A 20,950-nucleotide genomic window follows, 5' to 3' on the forward strand; every position below is an offset into this window, starting at 1 on the left:
GGACAGTCCCCGTATTTCCCGGGACAGTCCTGTATTTCCCGGGACAGTCCCGCGTTTCCCGGGATAGTCCCGCATTTCCTGGCACAGTCCAGCATTTCCTGGGACAGTCCCGTATTTCCCGGGACAGTCCTGTATTTCCCGGGACAGTCCCGCGTTTCCCGGGATAGTCCCGCATTTCCTGGCACAGTCCAGCATTTCCCGGGACAGTCCCGCATTTCCCAGGACAGTCCCGTATTTCCCGGGACAGTCCCTGTATTTCCCGGGACAGTCCCGTATTTCCCGGGACAGTCCTGTATTTCCCTGGACAGTCCAGCATTTCCCGGGACAGTCCCGCATTTCCCAGGACAGTCCCGTATTTCCTGGGACAGTCCCGCATTTCCCGGGACAGTCTCGCATTTCCCGGGACAGTCCCGCATTTCCCGGGACAGTCTCGCATTTCCCGGGACAGTCCCGCATTTCCCATGACAGTCCCGCATTTCCCGGGAACATCGATCCACCACATCGCCGCTTTACTCACTTACAGTACTTGTCCTGGTCGGGAATGTCAATCCCCGCTTGTGATTGGAGAAATCATAAATCCCATGTGACCCCACACAGGCTGTGTTGAGATTCGTTACAGCACAAGCATATTGGGAAGGGAGTACAGGACTACAGTACAGAGCACCTGTCAGAGGGAGAACCTCTGTGGACAGGGCACAAGGCAAATGAAAAGCTTGTCTGTGTCGGGTGTGCAAGACTCAGCGCACTCGGCACATCATTACAAGTGCAGGCGATAGCGGCAGGAGCCTCTGAGCAATCACTCCAGTCCAGCCACCTTTTAGAAGGACACTTCACTGCGCCCCCCCCCCCCTCCCTCCAATAAATTGTACCGCCCAGGGCATCCGCCCCTTACACGTTACGCCCCCCCTTGTACCGGCTCTTCTCTCACTATCTCCGCCTCTGCACACCGCTTACACCGCTTGAGCAAGGGAGGGATCCCGTGAAGCCGCACATCAATGCAGACCCAATGGTATTGGAATGAATGCCAGTCTCAGCCCGGGCTCCTGCCACTTCTTTTCATACCAGCATAGGTGTGCGCAGCCTATGGCATTAGGGTGTGCACCCCAAAGATCAAACATATTTGCATGTGTATATACAGTATACTGACGGTGTCAGTAGGGCAGAGATTGGTGTCAGTAGGGCAGAGATTGGTGTCAGTAGGGCAGAGATTGGTGTCAGTAGGGCAGAGATTGGTGTCAGTAGGGCAGAGATTGGTGTCAGCAGAGTGGTGGACGGCGTCAGTAGGGCAGAGATTGGTGTCAGTAGGGCAGAGATTGGGGTCAGTAGGGCAGAGATTGGTGTCAGTAGGGCAGAGATTGGTGTCAGTAGGGCAGAGATTGGTGTCAGTAGGGCAGAGATTGGTGTCAGCAGAGTGGTGGACGGCGTCAGTAGGGCAGAGATTGGTGTCAGTAGGGCAGAGATTGGTGTCAGTAGGGCAGAGATTGGCGTCAGTAGGGCAGAGATTGGTGTCAGTAGGGCAGAGATTGGTGTCAGTAGGGCAGAGATTGGTGTCAGTAGGACAGAGATTGGTGTCAGTAGGGCAGAGATTGGTGTCAGTAGGGCAGAGATTGGGGTCAGTAGGGCAGAGATTGGGGTCAGTAGGGCAGAGATTGGTGTCAGTAGGGCAGAGATTGGTGTCAGTAGGGCAGAGGATGGTGTCAGTAGGGCAGAGATTGGGGTCAGTAGGGCAGAGATTGGTGTCAGTAGGGCAGAGATTGGGGTCAGTAGGGCAGAGATTGGGGTCAGTAGAGCAGAGATTGGTGTCAGTAGGGCAGAGATTGGGGTCAGTAGAGCAGAGATTGGTGTCAGTAGGGCAGAGATTGGGGTCAGTAGGGCAGAGATTGGGGTCAGTAGGGCAGAGATTGGTGTCAGTAGGGCAGAGATTGGTGTCAGTAGGGCAGAGGATGGTGTCAGTAGGGCAGAGATTGGGGTCAGTAGGGCAGAGATTGGTGTCAGTAGGGCAGAGATTGGGGTCAGTAGGGCAGAGATTGGGGTCAGTAGGGCAGAGATTGGGGTCAGTAGGGCAGAGATTGGTGTCAGTAGGGCAGAGATTGGGGTCAGTAGGGCAGAGATTGGGGTCAGTAGGGCAGAGATTGGGGTCAGTAGGGCAGAGATTGGTGTCAGTAGGGCAGAGATTGGTGTCAGTAGGGCAGAGATTGGTGTCAGTAGGGCAGAGATTGGTGTCAGTAGGGCAGAGATTGGTGTCAGTAGGGCAGTGGACAGTGTTAGTAGTTTTTTTTTTATTATATATTTATTTTATTTTAGGAGCCCCATTGGGGAGCTTTGGTGAAATATCAGGGGTCTATTTCTGTGCATTAGTGCACATTTAACGTTGTATATTTCGGTGTGTAATGTGCCATTTAGTGCTGTATTTTTCTGTGCGTTACTGCATGTTTAACGCAGTATATTTTGATGCCATCTGCACCACACAGGGTGATTAGGGAGTGCCCAGGCACACCTGGCACACCCTGTGCGCACGCCTATGCATACCAGTACCATTGGGCCTGCATTGATGTGCGGCTTCATGGGATCCATCCTTTGCTCAGCAATAGTTTGGAGACAAGCTCCTCCCCTGGTCTGCACGCACAGTGGGTGGATACAGGATTGCCTTTTCGTGTAGCCTGAGCGGCGCACAATTTCCAATACCGGTTCACAGCGCTTCCATCTATCGATCCGCCACAGAGCCAGCCAGCCATTGGTCCTATCAGAATGAAGCATGCAAAAGGAAGGAGATCTCTGATGGTGCAGTATAACAGTAATGCTTTATTAAACGAGGCATAACACACAGATCGCGCTTTGCACCCCGGGAGGCGTGATGACGTCACTGCTGTAGCTCCGCACGGCACGTTTTGTCCCAATGGAAGTTCCTAGGACTGGACTTTCCACCATCACTGTTGTTGGCTCTTCATTTATTTCAAGGTGGCGGGTCAGAGAGTGAGGAGCTCCACTGGGGTGACGTAAGAAGAAAGCGGAAGGGTTGCCCCTACTCCATTCAATCAAAATGAAAGGTCATCTTTGGCTGGAGTTTTTATTCTTAGTTATAAAGTATTTTATTTTGCTGATTGTTTTATTTGTTTGTGTTCTCTGCAGGCTGAACATCCATCAGGTGAGCTTCGGAGACAGAAGAGAGATTGGGTCATCCCTCCAATTCAATGCTCTGAAAATGAAAGAGGTCCATTTCCCAAAAGGCTCATCCCGGTACCTCCAACCTCCAACCTCCTTCCTCCAACCTCCTTCCTCCTTCCTCCAACCTCCTTCCTCCAACCTCCTTCCTCCAACCTCCTTCCTCCAACCTCCTTCCTCCAACCTCCTTCCTCCTTCCTCCAACCTCCTTCCTCCAACCTCCTTCCTCCAACCTCCTTCCTCCAACCTCCTTCCTCCAACCTCCAACCTCCTTCCTCCTTCCTCCAACCTCCTTCCTCCAACCTCCTTCCTCCTTCCTCCAACCTCCTTCCTCCACCCTCCAACCTCCTTCCTCCAACCTCCAACCTCCTTCCTCCAACCTCCTTCCTCCAACCTCCTTCCTCCAACCTCCTTCCTCCAACCTCCTTCCTCCTTCCTCCAACCTCCTTCCTCCAACCTCCTTCCTCCAACCTCCTTCCTCCAACCTCCTTCCTCCTTCCTCCAACCTCCTTCCTCCAACCTCCAACCTCCTTCCTCCTTCCTCCAACCTCCTTCCTCCTTCCTCCAACCTCCTTCCTCCAACCTCCTTCCACTTCCTCCAACCTCCTTCCTCCAACCTCCAACCTCCTTCCTCCTTCCTCCAACCTCCTTCCTCCAACCTCCTTCCACTTCCTCCAACCTCCTTCCTCCTTCCTCCAACCTCCTTCCTCCAACCTCCAACCTCCTTCCTCCAACCTCCAACCTCCTTCCTCCAACCTCCTTCCACTTCCTCCAACCTCCTTCCTCCTTCCTCCAACCTCCTTCCTCCAACCTCCTTCCTCCTTCCTCCAACCTCCTTCCTCCAACCTCCTTCCTCCAACCTCCTTCCTCCTTCCTCCAACCTCCTTCCTCCTTCCTCCAACCTCCTTCCTCCAACCTCCTTCCTCCAACCTCCTTCCTCCAACCTCCAACCTCCTTCCTCCAACCTCCTTCCTCCAACCTCCAACCTCCTTCCTCCAACCTCCTTCCTCCAACCTCCTTCCTCCCTCCTCCAACCTCCCTCCTCCAACCTCCTTCCTCCAACCTCCAACCTCCTTCCTTCAACCTCCTTCCTCCTTCCTCCAACCTCCTTCCTCCAACCTCCTTCCTCCAACCTCCAACCTCCTTCCTCCAACCTCCTTCCTCCAACCTCCTTCCTCCCTCCTCCAACCTCCTTCCTCCAACCTCCTTCCTCCTTCCTCCAACCTCCTTCCTCCAACCTCCTTCCTCCTTCCTCCAACCTCTTTCCTCCAACCTCCTTCCTCCTCCCTCCAACCTCCTTCCTCCAACCTCCTTCCTCCAACCTCCTTCCTCCTTCCTCCAACCTCCCTCCTCCTTCCTCCAACCTCCTTCCTCCTTCCTCCAACCTCCTTCCTCCAACCTCCTTCCTCCTTCCTCCTTCCTCCAACCTCCTTCCTCCAACCTCCTTCCTCCTTCCTCCAACCTCCTTCCTCCTTCCTCCTTCCTCCTTCCTCCAACCTCCTTCCTCCAACCTCCTTCCTCCTTCCTCCTTCCTCCAACCTCCTTCCTCCAACCTCCTTCCTCCAACCTCCTTCCTCCTTCCTCCTTCCTCCTTCCTCCAACCTCCTTCCTCCAACCTCCTTCCTCCAACCTCCTTCCTCCTTCCTCCAACCTCCTTCCTCCAACCTCCTTCCTCCAACCTCCAACCTCCTTCCTCCTTCCTCCAACCTCCAACCTCCTTCCTCCAACCTCCTTCCTCCAACCTCCTTCCTCCAACCTCCTTCCTCCTTCCTCCTTCCTCCAACCTCCTTCCTCCTTCCTCCTTCCTCCAACCTCCTTCCTCCAACCTCCTTCCTCCAACCTCCTTCCTCCTTCCTCCAACCTCCTCCTTCCACTTCCTCCAACCTCCTTCCTCCTTCCTCCTTCCTCCTTCCTCCAACCTCCTTCCTCCAACCTCCTTCCACTTCCTCCAACCTCCTTCCTCCTTCCTCCAACCTCCTTCCTCCAACCTCCAACCTCCTTCCTCCAACCTCCTTCCTCCAACCTCCAACCTCCTTCCTCCAACCTCCTTCCTCCAACCTCCTTCCTCCTTCCTCCAACCTCCTTCCTCCAACCTCCTTCCTCCAACCTCCTTCCTCCTTCCTCCAACCTCCTTCCTCCAACCTCCTTCCTCCAACCTCCTTCCTCCAACCTCCAACCTCCTTCCTCCAACCTCCTTCCTCCTTCCTCCAACCTCCTTCCTCCAACCTCCAACCTCCTTCCTCCAACCTCCTTCCTCCAACCTCCTTCCTCCCTCCTCCAACCTCCCTCCTCCAACCTCCTTCCTCCAACCTCCAACCTCCTTCCTTCAACCTCCTTCCTCCTTCCTCCAACCTCCTTCCTCCAACCTCCTTCCTCCAACCTCCAACCTCCTTCCTCCAACCTCCTTCCTCCAACCTCCTTCCTCCCTCCTCCAACCTCCTTCCTCCAACCTCCTTCCTCCCTCCTCCAACCTCCTTCCTCCAACCTTCTTCCTCCTTCCTCCAACCTCCTTCCTCCTTCCTCCAACCTCCTTCCTCCTTCCTCCAACCTCCTTCCTCCAACCTCCTTCCTCCTTCCTCCAACCTCTTTCCTCCAACCTCCTTCCTCCAACCTCCTTCCTCCTTCCTCCAACCTCCTTCCTCCTTCCTCCAACCTCCCTCCTCCTTCCTCCAACCTCCTTCCTCCTTCCTCCAACCTCCTTCCTCCAACCTCCTTCCTCCTTCCTCCTTCCTCCAACCTCCTTCCTCCAACCTCCTTCCTCCTTCCTCCAACCTCCTTCCTCCAACCTCCTTCCTCCTTCCTCCAACCTCCTTCCTCCAACCTCCTTCCTCCAACCTCCAACCTCCTTCCTCCTTCCGTACAGAATACACCACACATGGGTTGTTAGTACAGAATAGTGGAAAAAAATAAATAAATAACTCAACCACGACCCCGTTCAGATGTCACAAACAGTAGGAGGGTATTAAAGGGGCATTAAATACCAGCATTGCATTACATACAGAGTGCAGAGTTCAGGGGGGTTACATACAGAGTGCAGAGTTCAGGGGGGTTACATACAGAGTGCAGAGTTCAGGGGGGTTACATACAGAGTGCAGAGTTCAGGGGGGTTACATACAGAGTGCAGAGTTCAGGGGGGTTACATACAGAGTGCAGAGTTCAGGGGGGTTACACACAGAGTGCAGAGTTCAGGGGGGTTACATACAGAGTGCAGAGTTCAGGGGGGTTACATACAGAGTGCAGAGTTCAGGGGGGTTACATACAGAGTGCAGAGTTCAGGGGGGTTACATACAGAGTGCAGAGTTCAGGGGGGTTACATACAGAGTGCAGAGCTGTCACTTGTAAACACAGAAACCAGACTTCTGTGTTTACAAGTGATTGTGGTGAGGAGGCACCAAAGGGTCTGAGCCAAAGATGGTGGAACTGAGTTCCCCCTGAAAAAAAGCCCTGCCGATACCTATAAAAGGTCGTTGGATGTCTCTTTCCAAAAGCAATAAAATGGTGTTTGCCGCACTTAACAACCTCCACCTTTCTGGGGGACTTTCCACAAGATTTTGGGGTATTTGTGTAAAGCTGTGCCCATTCAGTAAAAATAACATTTGTAAGGAGTCTATATAGTACATTTATTGATTGATTTGTGAATTTTTAATTTTTATTTTGTACTATATATGATTTATCTGTGGCACGTACACTTCCATTTATTTTTCCACAAACTTTTGGATATATACCCAGAAGGTCGGAGTGTTGTTGTCCATCCGCCCATCCATCATGAAGTGACCCCTCCATCCATCTATTTTGGGATTTCTCCCTAAAATGCAGTCAGACCTTCTATACTCTCAGGCCGCGTACACACGCTCGGTCCAAACCAATGAAAACGGACCTAAGTTCAGTTTTATCGTTCCAAAGCGACCGTGTGTACGCCCCATCGGTCTGTTCTCCTTCGGACAAAAGTTAGAGAACTTGCTTTAAAATCGAACCGATGGACCGCTGCCCGATAGGTCCAAACCGATGGTTAGTACACAAACGCATCGGTTAAATACCCGCGCATGCTCAGAATCAAGTCGAGGCATGCTTGAAAGCATTGAACGTTGTGTGTTTTACGTCACCGCGTTCTGACCCGATCGGATTTTGGAACGATGGTGTGTACGCACATCAGACCATCAGGCCACTTCAGCGGTGGACCAATGAAAACGGTCCGTTGGATCATTCTCATCGGATGAACCGACCGTGTGTAGGCGGCCTGAGGGTCCGGTGAGTGGCCTTGGTGTTCACAATGGTGAAGGGTTTGCTGATCCATTGGATCCCTTGGGAAGATTCCTTGGGGTACGGATACTTTTTCATCTGGATCTTGTTCTCAGCACTTTATTTACAGATGAGTTTTATTGGACTTTTATATGATCTTGGGACTTTTCTATATAGTACATTTATTGATTGATTTGTGGCTTTTTAATATATTTATTTTGCACTATATATGATTTATCTGTGACACGAATATACAGTGATGTCACAGTTTAGGAGCAATCCTACCTACAATCCATGGGCATCAAAAAAATAGGAAAATAAAAGTAGATGTGGCCCTACCCCCAGAGCGACAGCCACTCCATTAGAGGCGCCCGGCCCCTAACCTACATGCAGGGTGCTGGACGCATGGATTCCAATGGGGTTTTTTATTTTTTGTTGCATTTGATTAGAGCCAAAGGCTCTAATTGGCTTTAAAAAAGGGTGGGCTCAGGGCACAGTGCCCTGAGCCCACCCAGTTGTGTGACAATAGCGAATTAATATTCACAATTGTCTCCCTGCTGCTCCTCCCTGCCAATCAGGACCCGATTAGCGGAGAGGAGGAGCGACCGCATTGGCTGCCAAGGAGGAGAGGCAGGGGGAAGCCGTTGAAGCTGTCTGTGACTTAGAAGGGTCGCCAGATGCATGGATTTCAATGGGGGTTTAAAATAGAGAACCAGTCGCCACTGGCTTCCCCCATATGAGCTGTTGAGTAGGATGGGCCCTCTGTTCTTTGCCTTGACCTTCCCAAGGGCCCTAGCCCCTCTGACAAGCCAGGTTGAGTGTAAAGGCAAACAAACACAGCAAATAATCCAATGATAGTTCTACACCAAAAACAGAAACCAAACCAGTTAGCAGAGGTAGTCTGACTGTATAGCACTTGCAAAGTACAGTAAATGCCTGTCCTCTCTGAACTTTGAGCAATGAGCCAGCGAGGCGGTAAAGTATCATCGCATACATATGCTAAGCTTATCACTGTATCGCTTGAAGCTGTAACTCATTTAAATGCCCCATGCTATGCTCCTGCTCCCCCATGCTATGCTCCTGCTCCCCCATGCTATGCTCCTGCTCCCCCGTGCTATGCTCCTGCTCCCCCATGCTATGCTCCTGCTCCCCCATGCTATGCTCCTGCTCCCCCATGCTATGCTCCTGCTCCCCCATGCTATGCTCCTGCTCCCCCATGCTATGCTCCTGCTCCTCCATGCTATGCTCCTGCTCCCCCATGCTATGCTCCTGCTCCCCCATGCTATGCTCCTGCTCCCCCATGCTATGCTCCTGCTCCCCCATGCTATGCTCCTGCTCCTCCATGCTATGCTCCTCCTCCCCCGTGCTATGCTCCTGCTCCCCCATGCTATGCTCCTGCTCCTCCATGCTATGCTCCTGCTCCTCCATGCTATGCTCCTGCTCCCCCATGCTATGCTCCTGCTCCCCCATGCTATGCTCCTGCTCCTCCATGCTATGCTCCTGCTCCCCCATGCTATGCTCCTCCTCTCCCATGCTATGCTCCTGCTCCCCCATGCTATGCTCCTGCTCCCCCATGCTATGCTCCTGCTCCCCCATGCTATGCTCCTGCTCCCCCATGCTATGCTCCTCCTCTCCCATGCTATGCTCCTGCTCCCCCAATGCAATGCTCCTGCTCCCCCATGCTATGCTCCTGCTCCCCCATGCTATGCTCCTGCTCCCCCATGCTATGCTCCTCCTCTCCCATGCTATGCTCCTGCTCCCCCATGCTATGCTCCTGCTCCCCCATGCTATGCTCCTGCTCCCCCATGCTATGCTCCTCCTCTCCCATGCTATGCTCCTCCTCTCCCATGCTATGCTCCTCCTCTCCCATGCTATGCTCCTGCTCCCCCATGCTATGCTCCCCCATGCTATGCTCCTCCTCTCCCATGCTATGCTCCTCCTCTCCCATGCTATGCTCCTGCTCCCCCATGCTATGCTCCTGCTCCCCCATGTTATGCTCCTCCTCTCCCATGCTATGCTCCTCCTCTCCCATGCTATGCTCCTGCTCCCCCATGCTATGCTCCTGCACCCCCATGCTATGCTCCTCCTCTCCCATGCTATGCTCCTCCTCTCCCATGCTATGCTCCTGCTCCCCCATGCTATGCTCCTCCTCTCCCATGCTATGCTCCTCCTCTCCCATGCTATGCTCCTCCTCTCCCATGCTATGCTCCTCCTCTCCCATGCTATGCTCCTCCTCTCCCATGCTATGCTCCTCCTCTCCCATGCTATGCTCCTGCTCCCCCATGCTATGCTCCTGCTCCCCCATGCTATGCTCCTGCTCCCCCATGCTATGCTCCTGCTCCCCCATGCTATGCTCCTCCTCTCCCATGCTATGCTCCTCCTCTCCCATGCTATGCTCCTCCTCTCCCATGCTATGCTCCTGCTCCCCCATGCTATGCTCCTGCTCCCCCATGCTATGCTCCTGCTCCCCCATGCTATGCTCCTGCTCCCCCATGCTATGCTCCTCCTCTCCCATGCTATGCTCCTCCTCTCCCATGCTATGCTCCTCCTCTCCCATGCTATGCTCCTGCTCCCCCATGCTATGCTCCTGCTCCCCCATGCTATGCTCCTCCTCTCCCATGCTATGCTCCTCCTCTCCCATGCTATGCTCCTGCTCCCCCATGCTATGCTCCTGCACCCCCATGCTATGCTCCTGCTCCCCCATGCTATGCTCCTGCTCCCCCATGCTATGCTCCTCCTCTCCCATGCTATGCTCCTCCTCTCCTCTCCCATGCTATGCTCCTCCTCTCCCATGCTATGCTCCTGCTCCCCCATGCTATGCTCCTGCTCCCCCATGCTATGCTCCTGCTCCCCGATGCTATGCTCCTGCTCCCCCATTCTATGCTCCTGCTCCCTCATGCTATGCTTCTGCACCCCCATGCTATGCTCCTGCTCCCCCATGCTATGCTCCTGCTCCCCCATGCTATGCTCCTGCTCCCCCATGCTATGCTCCTGCTTGGTATCTCATAAGTGCTTGAGAGATAAAATAATTAATCGGGACTTATGAGCCTTTATGAAAGTGTATCACTCTTCCCATTTCCCATATTGCTTCCCTCCAGGTCAAGTCCAACCGGGCCGGCGAAATGACTGTGTTCTACAGCATCACAGGCCAAGGGGCCGACTCTCCGCCCGTGGGGACTTTTATCATTGAGAGGACTACTGGATGGATTAAAGTGACCCGACCTCTGGACAGAGAGACTATACCCAAATATGTGGTAAGAAAACATTAGATCCCCCTTGCTAGTAGCGGGTTGGACCCCCTTTATTAGGTCCCCCTTGCTAGTAGCGGGTTGGTCCCCCTTTATTAGGTCCCCCTTACTAGTAGCGGGTTGGACCCCCTTTATTAGGTCCCCCTTGCTAGTAGTGGGTTGGACCCCCTTTATTAGGTCCCCCTTGCTAGTAGAGGGTTGGTCCCCCTTTATTAGGTACCCCTTGCTAGTAGCGGGTTGGACCCCCTTTATTAGGTCCCCCTTGCTAGTAGCGGGTTGGACCCCCTTTATTAGGTCCCCCTTACTAGTAGCGGGTTGGACCCCCTTTATTAGGTCCCCCTTGCTAGTAGTGGGTTGGACCCCCTTTATTAGGTCCCCCTTACTAGTAGCGGGTTGGTCCCCCTTTATTAGGTCCCCCTTGCTAGTAGAGGGTTGGTCCCCCTTTATTAGGTACCCCTTGCTAGTAGCGGGTTGGACCCCCTTTATTAGGTCCCCCTTGCTAGTAGCGGGTTGGACCCCCTTTATTAGGTCCCCCTTACTAGTAGCGGGTTGGACCCCCTTTATTAGGTCCTCCTTGCTAGTAGCGGGTTGGACCCCCTTTATTAGGTCCTCCTTACTAGTAGTGGGTTGGACCCCCTTTATTAGGTCCCCCTTGCTAGTAGCGGGTTGCACCCCCTTTATTAGGTCCCCCTTGCTAGTAGCGGGTTGCACCCCCTTTATTAGGTCCCCCTTGCTAGTTGCGGGTTGGACCCTCTATATTAGGTCCCCCTTGCTAGTAGTGGGTTGGACCCCCTTTATTAGGTCCCCCTTGCTAGTAGCGGGTTGGACCCCCTTTATTAGGTCCCCCTTGCTAGTAGCGGGTTGGACCCCCTTTATTAGGTCCCCCTTGCTAGTAGCGGGTTGGACCCCCTTTATTAGGTCCCCCTTTCTAGTAGCGGGTTGGACCCCCTTTATTAGGTCCCCCTTGCTAGTAGCAGGTTGGACCTCCATTATTAGGTCCCCCTTGCTAGTAGCAGGTTGGACCCCCTTTATTAGGTCCCCCTTGCTAGTAGCGGGTTGGACCCCCTTTATTAGGTCCCCCTTTCTAGTAGCGGGTTGGACCCCCTTTATTAGGTCCCCCTTGCTAGTAGCAGGTTGGACCTCCATTATTAGGTCCCCCTTGCTAGTAGCAGGTTGGACCCCCTTTATTAGGTCCCCCTTGCTAGTAGCGGGTTGGACCCCCTTTATTAGGTCCCCCTTGCTAGTAGCGGGTTGGACCCCCTTTATTAGGTCCCCCTTGCTAGTAGCGGGTTGGACCCCCTTTATTAGGTCCCCCTTGCTAGTAGCAGGTTGGACCTCCATTATTAGGTCCCCCTTGCTAGTAGCAGGTTGGACCCCCTTTATTAGGTCCCCCTTGCTAGTAGCGGGTTGGACCCCCTTTATTAGGTCCCCCTTGCTAGTAGCGGGTTGGACCCCCTTTATTAGGTCCCCCTTGCTAGTAGCGGGTTGGACCCCCCTCATTCTTGGTGGAATAGATACAACAAGGTGTTGGAAACGTTCCTCTGAGATTTCCCTCCATAGTGACCTGATGACATCACACAGTTGCTGCAGATTTGTCGGCTGCACATCCATGATGCCGAATCTGCCGTTCCACCACATCCCAAAGGGTCTCTATTGGATGAGATGTGGGGAGTGTGGAGGCCATTGGAGGACAGGGACCTCATAGTGGTGAGATGATTGGAGGACAGGGACCTCATAGTGGTGAGATGATTGGAGGACAGGGACCGCATAGTGGTGAGATGATTGGAGGACAGTGACCTCATAGTGGTGAGATGATTGGAGGACAGGGACCTCATAGTGGTGAGATGATTGGAGGACAGGGACCGCATAGTGGTGAGATGATTGGAGGACAGTGACCTCATAGTGGTGAGATGATTGGAGGACAGGGACCTCATAGTGGTGAGATGATTGGAGGACAGTGACCTCATAGTGGTGAGATGATTGGAGGACAGGGACCGCATAGTGGTGAGATGATTGGAGGACAGTGACCTCATAGTGGTGAGATGATTGGAGGACAGGGACCTCATAGTGGTGAGATGATTGGAGGACAGGGACCTCATAGTGGTGAGATGATTGGAGGACAGGGACCTCATAGTGGTGAGATGATTGGAGGACAGGGACCGCATAGTGGTGAGATGATTGGAGGACAGTGACCTCATAGTGGTGAGATGATTGGAGGACAGGGACCTCATAGTGGTGAGATGATTGGAGGACAGGGACCTCATAGTGGTGAGATGATTGGAGGACAGTGACCTCATAGTGGTGAGATGATTGGAGGACAGGGACCGCATAGTGGTGAGATGATTGGAGGACAGTGACCTCATAGTGGTGAGATGATTGGAGGACAGGGACCTCATAGTGGTGAGATGATTGGAGGACAGTGACCTCATAGTGGTGAGATGATTGGAGGACAGGGACCTCATAGTGGTGAGATGATTGGAGATTTGTGACACGGTGCATTATCCTGCTGGGAGGAGCCATCAGAAGATGGGGACACTGGAGCCACACTTTTCACAGATTTTTTTGTATCATTTTCCTTCCACTTCACAATCATGTGACACTTTGTGTCTCTCACATAAAATCCCAATAAAATACATTTCCGTTTTTTGGTTGTAACATGAGAAGATGTGGGGATTTCAAGGGGTATGAATACTTTTTCAAGGTGCTGTAAGTCCCACAAGACGATTCTAAAATAACGGATTGTTCCTTCTTGTTTCAGGTCGTGTTCTACGCCGTCTCATCAAATGGCCAACAAGTGGAGACCCCCATTGAGGCTATCATTAAAGTGACCGATCAGAACGACAACCGTCCGGTCTTCACCCAGCCGGTGTTTGGGGGCTCGGTAGTCGAGGGTTCCAGACCAGGTAGGTTGTCTTTTTTTTTTAGGACTTAACTTTAAAGTGATTGTAGGTCCTCATGCAGCTTAATAACGCCTCTCCATGTTATTCTATGTAGCGTAGCTTAGCGCTGGATACAGCATCAAACATTTTTTTAGCCCATTGATTTGAATAGAAGTCGCATCCAAGTCGGATCATCAGATCATCATGATCCGAACTGTGGCATGCGACTTGTGCTCTAAGGATCTTAAAAAGGGACCCCACGGCAAAAAAAAAAAAGAGAAAGCATGGAGTCCGCCTCCAACTTCATACCAGGCCATTTCATTCTGGTATGGATCTTGAAAGGGAACCCCATGGCAAAATGAAAAAAAAAAAATGGCATGCCCCCCCAAGGCAATGCCAGACCCTTGGTCTGATCTAACCCGATACAAAAAAAATGGACATGAGGTCCCCCCAAAATCCATACCAGACCCTTATCTGAGCATGCAGGTCAGAAAATGGGGGTGCCCCCTCCTCCTGGACCACACCAGGCCACTTGCCCTCAACACGAGGGGGTGGGTGCTTTGGGGCAGGGGGGGCAGTCAGAAAGTTTATACTGAAATATTAAAACAATATTATATTATATTGATGGAATTATGCAAAATCTGTGGTTTTATGGAGATTTTCAAATTTTTCCACAAATACAACCAAGTAATGAAAGTTCGTTTTTTCCTTGCTATTTTGAAGACAAGTGAGTTCAGCAAGGTGCTAAAAATATATATTTAATAACTAAGAATTCAGTGTGACATAATATTAGATATAATTGGTGATAATACAGAAAGATAATATGTACTTTCAAATATCAAATATATGTTGAAATGCAGATAATAACATTTTTTACTATAAACTATGAAAACTGTCATTTATGTGTCAATTTCCTAAACATCTTGGCTAACACTCAGATGTATGCCTTCCAAGTGAATTTAACCCACACACTTAAAGGGGTTGTAAAGGTAAAAGTTTTTTTACCTTAATGCATCCTATTCATCACCCTATGCATTAAGGTAAAAAAACATCTGACAGCACTGCCCCCCCCCCCCCCCCGAGCCCCCGTTTTACTTACCTCTCCACTCGAAAGTCCCGTGCGCGTCCTCGTCATTCTATTCGGTTCCCAGCCTGGCCGTGGATTGGCTGGGCTGGGCGGATTGATAGCAGCGCAGCCATTGGCTGGCGCTGCTGTCAATCACTGCGGATGACGCGGTGCACCGGGGGGCGGGGCTGAGTGTTACAGTCGGCGGCTATGGCCACCGCTGTATCACGGGAGCACGCTCGCAAAAGCTTTCCACCATGCGAGGGAGTTTGCATGAAGGTGGAAAGCTTTTGCGAGAAGGAGCCGAGACAGCCGCCGAGGGACCCCAGAAGACAGGATTCGGGGCCACTCTGTGCAAAACGAACTGCATAGTGGAGGGAAGTATAACATGTTTGTTATTTTTAAACAAAAAAAATCTTGCCTTTAGTGTCCCTTTAACTTGTGTTCTAAATACCTTGAAAATACTTGAGCTGGAGGCTAAGTTTGTTGCTGACCCCACCGAGGAGCATAGGGATGCCTGGGTATCTGCTCAGGATGCCCCCGGAGACGTATCCCCCTCTCTGCAGCTGAGCGGAAACGCTTTTTCTGTAAATTGGCCTTCTATGAGGAGGGTGAGCATACTGGTTGCCTATTGGCAAAACTGTCCCGTGCCCAACAGACGTCCCCATCCATTGGTGCCCTGTGAGCACCTGATGGAAGAATCACTAACTCCCCGGATGGCATTATGGCGATTCTTCGCTCATACTACTCTGACCTATACCGCTCCCGACAGGATTACAATGACGATTCGCTTCGGAATTATATTGACGGGATTGACCTCCCTACTTTGACTGACACGGCCCGACAACAATTGGATGCACCCCTGACATTAGAGGAGCTGCAGGTGGCGTCCGGTATGTTTCCCAACTCCAAGGCCCCGGGGGAAGATGGCCTTCCAATAGAGGTGTATAAGCAATATGGGGAACAACTACTGCCTAAACTGTTAGGAGTGTTTAATGAAGCTAAGTCGACCGGGTGCCTACCTCTCTCTATGACCAAGGCCATAATTGTCTTACTGCTGAAACCAGGTAAGGACCCTTTAGACCCGGGTTCTTAGAGGCCAATATCCCTCTTGCAGACGGATGTGAAAATATTGGCCAAAGTGTTGGTCCTGCGGCTAAACACTGCTATTTGGTCCATAATACACTCGGACCAGGCGGGGTTCATGCCTCAGAAGTCCACAGCTATTCATTTGGCGCAGGTTGTTTGTGAATATGCAAACTATCTCAGACAACATGGGGGACAGGGCTCTGCTCTCCCTGAACGCACATAAGACCTTTGACAGTATCGAATGGTCTTATTTGTGGGCCATTCTACATAAATTTGGATTTGGGACTAATTTCATAGCCTGGGTACAGTTATTGTATAGTTCCCCAAAAGCAGCTATTAGGGAGTCCGGTAGGGTATCGCCATATTTTGACCTTTTTCGGGGGACCAGACAGGGTTGCCCCTTGTCCCCTCAGTCATTCGCGCTGGCCATAGAGCCATTGACCACCCGGATTTGTGCCCACGCAGGTATTAGAGGGTTTCAATATGGGGAGCAGCAAGAAAAATGCATGCTATATGCCGATGACACCATGCTTCTTTTGGGTGACACTGAGTCATCTCTGAGGGAAGCAATGGAGGTTGTCCGGATCTTTGGCCGGTACTCTGGTCTGGTGATTAACTGGACCAAGTCCTCTCTCATGCTCTTGGACAGGAAGCCAGGTCCGCAGTTTACACATTTGCTGGACATTCCAGTGTCCACGAAATTTAAATATCTGGGGGTACAGGTTGCGCCTAACCCTTTGGAGTATATTGCCCTGAATCTGTCCCCACTGTTGAATCGGTGCAGGGACAGGGTGAAGGTATCCCCGGTGGGAAGGGTCAATTTGATAAAAATGATCCTAATGCCACAGCTCCTATATGTACTACACAATTCTCCCATGGTTGTCCCCCTTAAGCAGTTCAGGGTTATTAACTCAGGTCCCTTGTATGGTTAAACTCGACGGTGAGGGTGAAACTGGAGCAGCTTCAACGCCCAAAGGAGGCGGGAGGGCTTGCTCGTCCAAATCCGTGGCTGTATTATTTGGCTTCCCAGCTTCAACACATTGCTAGGGTGCTGAGTCCCCCTGGAAAAGCGGTGTTGAATCTGGTGGACCCAGTAGCACAATTGTTTCCCTACTTATAACCTAATGCAGAAAATATGGAATAAAACTAGAACATGGTGGAAGGTTTCACTAGATATAGCCCCATTTGAGGGAATAAACGCTATTTAGAGCTGGAAAAATTACAATACGGTAAGAAATGGCAGCGGTACGGGATCACTTATATGACGCAAGTTTTTCAGGATGGTAAGCTGCGCCCATTTGCGGAGCTGAGGGCGGACTTTCAGCTCCCTGCCTCTATGCAGTTTTATTATTTTCAACTCCAACATGCTGTCAGAACCCATGTGGGGGGGGGGGGGAGTGGGTACGGAGCGCCACACCAATTTTTAACTACATGAGAGATGTGGCCTCATTTAAAGGTTTCATATCCTGCAGTTACTCCATGCTCCTCAGTAAATTCCTACCTGACAACACGGCAGGCATTCTAGCAAAGTGGTCGTATTCTTCCTCCGGTCTCCTTCCTTCAGGCTTCTATCTCTGGTCTTGTTCTTCCTCCGGTCTCCTTCCTTCAGTCTTCTTCTGGTCTTCTTCCTTCAGGCTTCTATCTCTGGTCTTGTTCTTCCTCCGGTCTCCTTCCTTCAGTCTTCTTCTGGTCTTCTTCCTTCAGGCTTCTATCTCTGGTCTTGTTCTTCCTCCGGTCTCCTTCCTTCAGTCTTCTTCTGGTCTTCTTCCTTCAGGACTCTATCTCTGGTCGTGTTCTTCCTCCGGTCTTCTCCCTCCAGTCTTCTTCTTCTGGTCTTCTTCCTTCAGGACTCTATCTCTGGTCGTGTTCTTCCTCCGGTCTTCTCCCTCCAGTCTTCTTCTTCCGGTCTTCTTCCTTCAGGCTTCTATCTCTGGTCTTGTTCTTCCTCCGGTCTCCTTCCTTCAGTCTTCTTCTGGTCTTCTTCCTTCAGGACTCTATCTCTGGTCGTGTTCTTCCTCTGGTCTTCTCCCTCCAGTCTTCTTCTTCTGGTCTTCTTCCTTCAGGACTCTATCTCTGGTCGTGTTCTTACTCTGGTCTTCTCCCTCCAGTCTTCTTCTTCTGGTCTTCTTCCTTCAGGACTCTATCTCTGGTCGTGTTCTTCCTCTGGTCTTCTCCCTCCAGTCTTCTTCTTCCGGTCTTCTTCCTTCAGGCTTCTATCACTGGTCGTGTTCTTCCTCCGGTCTCCTTCCTTCAGTCTTCTTCTGGTCTTCTTCCTTCAGGCTTCTATCTCTGGTCTTGTTCTTCCTCCGGTCTCCTTCCTTCAGTCTTCTTCTGGTCTTCTTCCTTCAGGACTCTATCTCTGGTCGTGTTCTTCCTCCGGTCTTCTCCCTCCAGTCTTCTTCTTCCGGTCTTCTTCCTTCAGGCTTCTATCTCTGGTCTTGTTCTTCCTCCGGTCTCCTTCCTTCAGTCTTCTTCTGGTCTTCTTCCTTCAGGACTCTATCTCTGGTCGTGTTCTTCCTCTGGTCTTCTCCCTCCAGTCTTCTTCTTCTGGTCTTCTTCCTTCAGGCTTCTATCTCTGGTCTTGTTCTTCCTCCGGTCTCCTTCCTTCAGTCTTCTTCTGGTCTTCTTCCTTCAGGCTTCTATCTCTGGTCTTGTTCTTCCTCCGGTCTCCTTCCTTCAGTCTTCTTCTGGTCTTCTTCCTTCAGGACTCTATCTCTGGTCGTGTTCTTCCTCCGGTCTTCTCCCTCCAGTCTTCTTCTTCCGGTCTTCTTCCTTCAGGCTTCTATCTCTGGTCGTGTTCTTCCTCTGGTCTTCTCCCTCCAGTCTTCTTCTTCTGGTCTTCTTCCTTCAGGACTCTATCTCTGGTCGTGTTCTTCCTCTGGTCTTCTCCCTCCAGTCTTCTTCTTCTGGTCTTCTTCCTTCAGGACTCTATCTCTGGTCGTGTTCTTCCTCTGGTCTTCTCCCTCCAGTCTTCTTCTTCCGGTCTTCTTCCTTCAGGCTTCTATCTCTGGTCGTGTTCTTCCTCCGGTCTTTTTCCTTTAGTGGTGTCTTCTCCCTCCAGCCTTCTTCCTCTGGTCTTCTCCCTCCAGTCTTCTTCCTCTGGTCTTCTCCCTCTAGTGGTGTCTTGTCCCTCCAGCCTTTTTTCTCCGGTCTTCTTCCTTCAAGCTTCTATCTCTGGTGGTGTTCTTCCTCCGGTCTTCTCCCTCCAGTCTTCTTCTTCTTCTTCCTTCAAGCTTCTATCTCTGGTGGTGTTCTTCCTCCGGTCTTCTCCCTCCAGTCTTCTTCTTCTTCTTCTTCCTTCAAGCTTCTATCTCTGGTGGTGTTCTTCCTCCGGTCTTCTCCCTCCAGTCTTCTTCTTCCGGTCTTCTTCCTTCAGGCTTCTATCTCTGGTCGTGTTCTTCCTCCGGTCTTCGCCATTGTGCCATCTCTGTTCTCTGCTGCTTCTTATACAGCCAAGGGGCGTGACCATCCTGTGATGTCATCATGTTCCTGAGTCTCAAAGGACCTGGTATGGATCTGGGAGGGGGGGCCACGACGTTTAATAAAAAAAAAAAATGCCGTGGGGTTGCTATTCAAGATCCTCAGAGCACAAGTTGCATACCACAAATCGGATTATGATGATCAGACTTGGATGCGACTTCTATTGAAATCAATGGGCTGAAAGTCGGATTGGTTAAGTCTGCTCTCATAGGGAATCATTGATTTTGAATGCAGGCAGAGAAACACTGCTAAAAGCGAATGCGGCTAAACACGCATTACCGTCAATGCAAAAAGCTACTAAAAACTCATTTTTATATCCACTTTTACCTGGTGTAGGAAGTTGCTTTGCAGCTAATTTTTTTTTACCGCCCTGTGTACATGAGGACTGAAGGTTTAATTTTTTTTATAACAGACATGTCATACTCACCTGCCCTCTGTAGTGGTTTTGCAAGGGGCAGCCCAGATCCTCCTCTTCTCGGGTCCCTCCTCGGCGCTCCTGATTTCTCCCCTCGCTGAGTGTCCCCATATTCTGGGGAGTCAGGACACTTGTGTGCACTCGCTCCCAAGCTGGCTAAGTGTGTCCATAAAACAGGCCCCGCCCCCTGATAGCTCCTCGGGGGTTCTGGGGGGGTTGGGTTTTTATGGCAGTGGGGGATGAGCTGGATGGTCATTTGTTTTTTTCCTCAAATAATCTTCTGGGGTTCTCATGTGATGAGCGGCACTCACTATAGGTGCTCACTATGGTCGCTCACTATGGGCGCTCACTATGGCCGCTAACTATGGGCACTCACTATGGGCGCTCACTATGGCCGCTAACTATGGGCACTCACTATGGGCGCTAACTATGGGCGCTCACTATGGGCGCTCACTATGGTCGCTCACTATGGGCACTCACTATGGGCGCTAACTATGGGCGCTCACTATGGGCGCTCACTGTGGACGCTCGCTATGAGCGCTCACTATGGGCGCTCACTGTGGACGCTCGCTATGAGCGCTCACTATGGCCGCTCACTATGGACGCTCACTATGGCCGCTAACTATGGGCGCTCACTGTGGACGCTCGCTATGAGCGCTCACTATGGCCGCTCGCTATGGGCGATCGTTATAGGCGCTCCCTCCTCCATTGTAATGTCTCTTCTCCTCCCCCTTTAGGGACTCCTGTGATGAATGTCACAGCAGAAGACGCCGACGACACCGAGGACACCAATAATGGAATTCTCGCCTACTCTATCGTCGGTCAGAATCCCCCTCTACCAACCCCTACAATGTTCACCATCGATCAAGCCTCCGGACTGATCAGCGTTGTGACCGCCGGATTGGACCACGAGGTTTGTAATATCTTTTTGTATCTTCAGTGACGAAGAATCCCCACCACCACCACCACTCACAGTCCCGGCTAACTATGGCTGCCATTTCACAGCTACTGGTGTCTTCCTCCAGCGATGGATTCCCCCGGAATGTGGAATCATCAGGAGATACAGCTGCTAGAAAGTGGGGAATTTTATTCTGGGATTTGGAGGAAGGGATGGAAAACCCGGACAGCTGTCTAGAACTAAACTGATAGGTGTGGATGGAGACGTCCAATAAAGAGAACCGGTCACGATTGGGCAAGGAAATTTTTTTTTATGCTTATCTGTGCCGGATTTAGAGGACAACCCAGAATTATTTCTCACTTTGAAAACAAAGCTTGAAGGTGAGGCGTTCCTCTCCACTGTCACAGAAGCTCCCTTGTCAGGTTCCAGAGCTGGTGCTGATTGCGCTTGCTGTCTTTTGACACTTGACTGCCA

The 20,950-nt window shown here is 51.5% G+C and overlaps 1 protein-coding gene across 1 annotated transcript in view; it reads left to right on the forward strand.

The window, feature by feature from the left end:
• LOC120917998 (cadherin-1-like) overlaps nucleotides 1–20,950 on the forward strand; it is a 51,197-nt gene that overhangs the window by 10,360 nt on the left and 19,887 nt on the right. The window contains exons 4-7 of the mRNA XM_040329659.1: nucleotides 3,130–3,237; nucleotides 10,500–10,655; nucleotides 13,408–13,552; nucleotides 20,316–20,491. Coding sequence (XP_040185593.1) covers nucleotides 3,130–3,237; nucleotides 10,500–10,655; nucleotides 13,408–13,552; nucleotides 20,316–20,491 — 585 coding nt within the window. The remainder of the gene's footprint in view (nucleotides 1–3,129; nucleotides 3,238–10,499; nucleotides 10,656–13,407; nucleotides 13,553–20,315; nucleotides 20,492–20,950) is intronic.

Source organism: Rana temporaria, chromosome 11, assembly GCF_905171775.1.
Source record: "Rana temporaria chromosome 11, aRanTem1.1, whole genome shotgun sequence".
NCBI classification, from domain to species: Eukaryota; Metazoa; Chordata; class Amphibia; order Anura; family Ranidae; genus Rana; species Rana temporaria.